This window comes from Megalops cyprinoides, chromosome 20 (genome assembly GCF_013368585.1).
Source record: "Megalops cyprinoides isolate fMegCyp1 chromosome 20, fMegCyp1.pri, whole genome shotgun sequence".
In the NCBI taxonomy this organism is placed as follows: domain Eukaryota; kingdom Metazoa; phylum Chordata; class Actinopteri; order Elopiformes; family Megalopidae; genus Megalops; species Megalops cyprinoides.
This window is the reverse complement of record NC_050602.1, coordinates 17,582,245-17,585,000: the sequence shown is the minus strand read 5'-3', so window position 1 is coordinate 17,585,000 and position 2,756 is coordinate 17,582,245. Positions and strand designations below refer to the sequence as shown.

Here is a 2,756-nt window from a genome sequence, read left to right as displayed (position 1 = left end):
AGCTCCAGGCTCATCAGCTGTCCCAGCTGCAGGGATTGGCCCTGCCCATGACGCCCCTCCCCCTGGGCCTGACCCCACCCACCCTGCCAGCTGTCACCTCCAGCTCTGGCCTCTTCTCCCTCTCCAGCATCCTGGCCTCTCAGGCCCACCTGGCCAAGGAGGAGAAGGCCACCCGCGAGGCGGGGGACAGCCACCGCGACGAGGATGGGGACAAGTCTGACTAACCGTCTCGTTTGGGGAGGGGGGGGGGTCACACTTTCACTGCTCTCTCAACCTGCTACCCACCTCCCCGCTCTCTCTTTCTTTGTTCTCCTCTGCTCCTCTGTCATCTCCACAACAGCCCACTCCTTTTCATTTTTGTAATTTTTTCATGCTTGGCATTTTTTCCTTTTTTTGGCAAAATAGTTTTTAATCGTTCATATCAGTGTATTTAATCATTATTTCATTTCCTGCTTCCAGTTTGGCTTTCCCCCCTTTCTGCTTCCTCCTTCACTTGGTTCACTTTCTCTCCCCAGTACCCACTGATAAAATGCCACTCCCCCCAGAACATACAGCTCTGCATCTCCCCTGCACCATCTTTCATGTTGCTTTCCTCACGATTCACGTGAGAATGCCCCTGGTCCTTCTATATATCTGTGCAAATTATGGATGCCCTGCCCTGAAAGTCCAGCTCCTCCAAACAGGAGGAACCCCCAATGCTGGAGCTCTGTGTGATTAGAACCCAGAGTAGGTTAGTCACCCGCAGGGCGATGATGTATTGGATTTTGGTTAAATTCACAGAGAGATGAGATCAATTGTGGTCAAGCACTGTTCCCTGTTACTGGTGTCATCTGATCTGCACAGCATCCTGGTACCTCATCAGTGCGCCCGCTTATCCAACGAGACCTGTGCTCTACAGGTCATAGTTCCCTTAAACAAAAAACCATTCAGGCTCGCTCACAGCCGAAGAATAAAAAACCATAAGTAGAAACTGGGGGAAATAAAATTAAAGGATGTTATGATTATGGAATACAAATGTGGTAAAAGTGTGGGTGAACTAAAGAATTTTTAGTTTCTTTCCTTCTGTTAAAAGAAACACCCTTGCCACACCTCTGTCTTCTCTTTCACTGTATGCGTTTGTGCACACATGTGTGCCTGTGTAATAGGACCAGACCCTTATAAGTTACTGATTGGCTCAGTCATCCATCGACGCTCTGTTTTCATTGGTACAGCCTGAGGATGAACTGTGTGGGTCAGTGCTGTGGTGGTTGGACATGCTTATAGGGTGTCTGTGTTTGGGGCACGGTGTGGTTCTGTGCTCAGAATCAGAGGCCATATTAATATTCAGAGCCCTAGCTCCGTCTTTACAGTAACTGTAACTGTGACTGTAAAGTATAACGTTATGTGTCAGTGTCATGACAAACCCAGTCTTTAATATGAGGTTTCTTACATCTGATCGAAACAATCCAAAACAATACTAAAAGGAGACATCTTGTTTGTGTTTGCTTAAAGGAGGTTTTGTTCTGTGGCAGCAGAGGGTAGAAAGCACTCTGGGAGCCAGATATGTCGTCAGCTCTAGCCCCTCTTTGATAAAAAATGACCATCTTATTCAGAGACAGGTTGACTGTTATTTCCTCCCATAAATGCCGACTCATTCCAGAACCAATCAGAAAAAAACAAACATTAAGTACATAAGTGTGAAGGTACATACATAATAATTTATCTTACCATTGTCTTATAGTTATAAAAGGAGTCAATTGGTATAGGATGGATTGGCCTGTCCATTTTACATATAGAAAAGTACAAGTTCCTCTGTACAGTGTAAAGATAACATAGAGAATAGCACATTGATCGCAGGGTTAGTAACGCTTGACCTTCAGATTTATTCCTTAGCGGAATCAGGACCTTGGCTTATATCTTGGGGGTGTGATGTCATGTGTCAACTTTGGAATGTAGTAGGTCACACTGTGTGCTTGTAGGACTAGAGGAGTCTCTGAATTATCTGTCTAGTCATTCAAAGCAATTGGCCACAGTCATGCTACATGTGTGTGCATATCTATGTGTGCACAAACATGTACGAGTGTGTACTCGGTATCTGCCTGTCTGTGTGTCATTTCCTTTTGAGCTGTGAGTGCAAGCAGTGACGCCCCAGCACATCTGTAAGCGAAGAGCCATCCAATATTTCACACTGCGGCACTCATTTCTTGCATGGAAGCCCGTTCATTTTTAATGTCAAAGTGACATTTTGATTTGTTTTTACGATTTTCTGTATGTTGCTTCTGTGTTGTTCAAAGCACTTGACGCCGAAGCGTTTCCTTTAGGAATGGGAAAGGAATTACAGGATTGAGACCTATAAATGGTATGTGAAGGGCCAATTTATATATATATAAATATAAATATAAATGTATATCTATATACATATAATTTTTTAACATTTTTGTATGTGTAAAGCTGCATCTCTTCTGTCTGTCCTGGAAAATTTTGGTGTAGTGTACTAAAGTTCTGCCATGCCATGTCTGAGAATGGCAGCGCTATGGAATATTCCCTCCCCCCTTGCCCACCCCCATGCCAATAATATGAAGCATTGCACCCTTTTGGAGCCCTGTAAAGGTCATTTATAAATTCTTATTTTGTGTTGTATGTAAAACCTTTTAAGTGTGTACTTGGCAAAAATGTATGTCGTTTGTGTTATGAAAACCAATATTAAAGCTTCGTTTTAAAAAGAGAGAGGAAAAAAAAACTTAAAGTTAAAAACTTACTATAAATGAATGAAAGGT

The 2,756-nt window shown here is 43.3% G+C and overlaps 1 protein-coding gene across 1 annotated transcript in view; it reads left to right on the top strand.

Moving 5' to 3' along the window:
- The window catches only part of LOC118795858 (TLE family member 5-like), a 21,526-nt gene extending 18,770 nt beyond the window's left edge, over nucleotides 1–2,756 (top strand). The window contains exon 7 of the mRNA XM_036554611.1: nucleotides 1–2,756. This exon is cut by the window's left edge and continues 4 nt beyond it. Within this exon, the coding sequence (XP_036410504.1) occupies nucleotides 1–224 (224 nt within the window). The 3' untranslated portion in view covers nucleotides 225–2,756.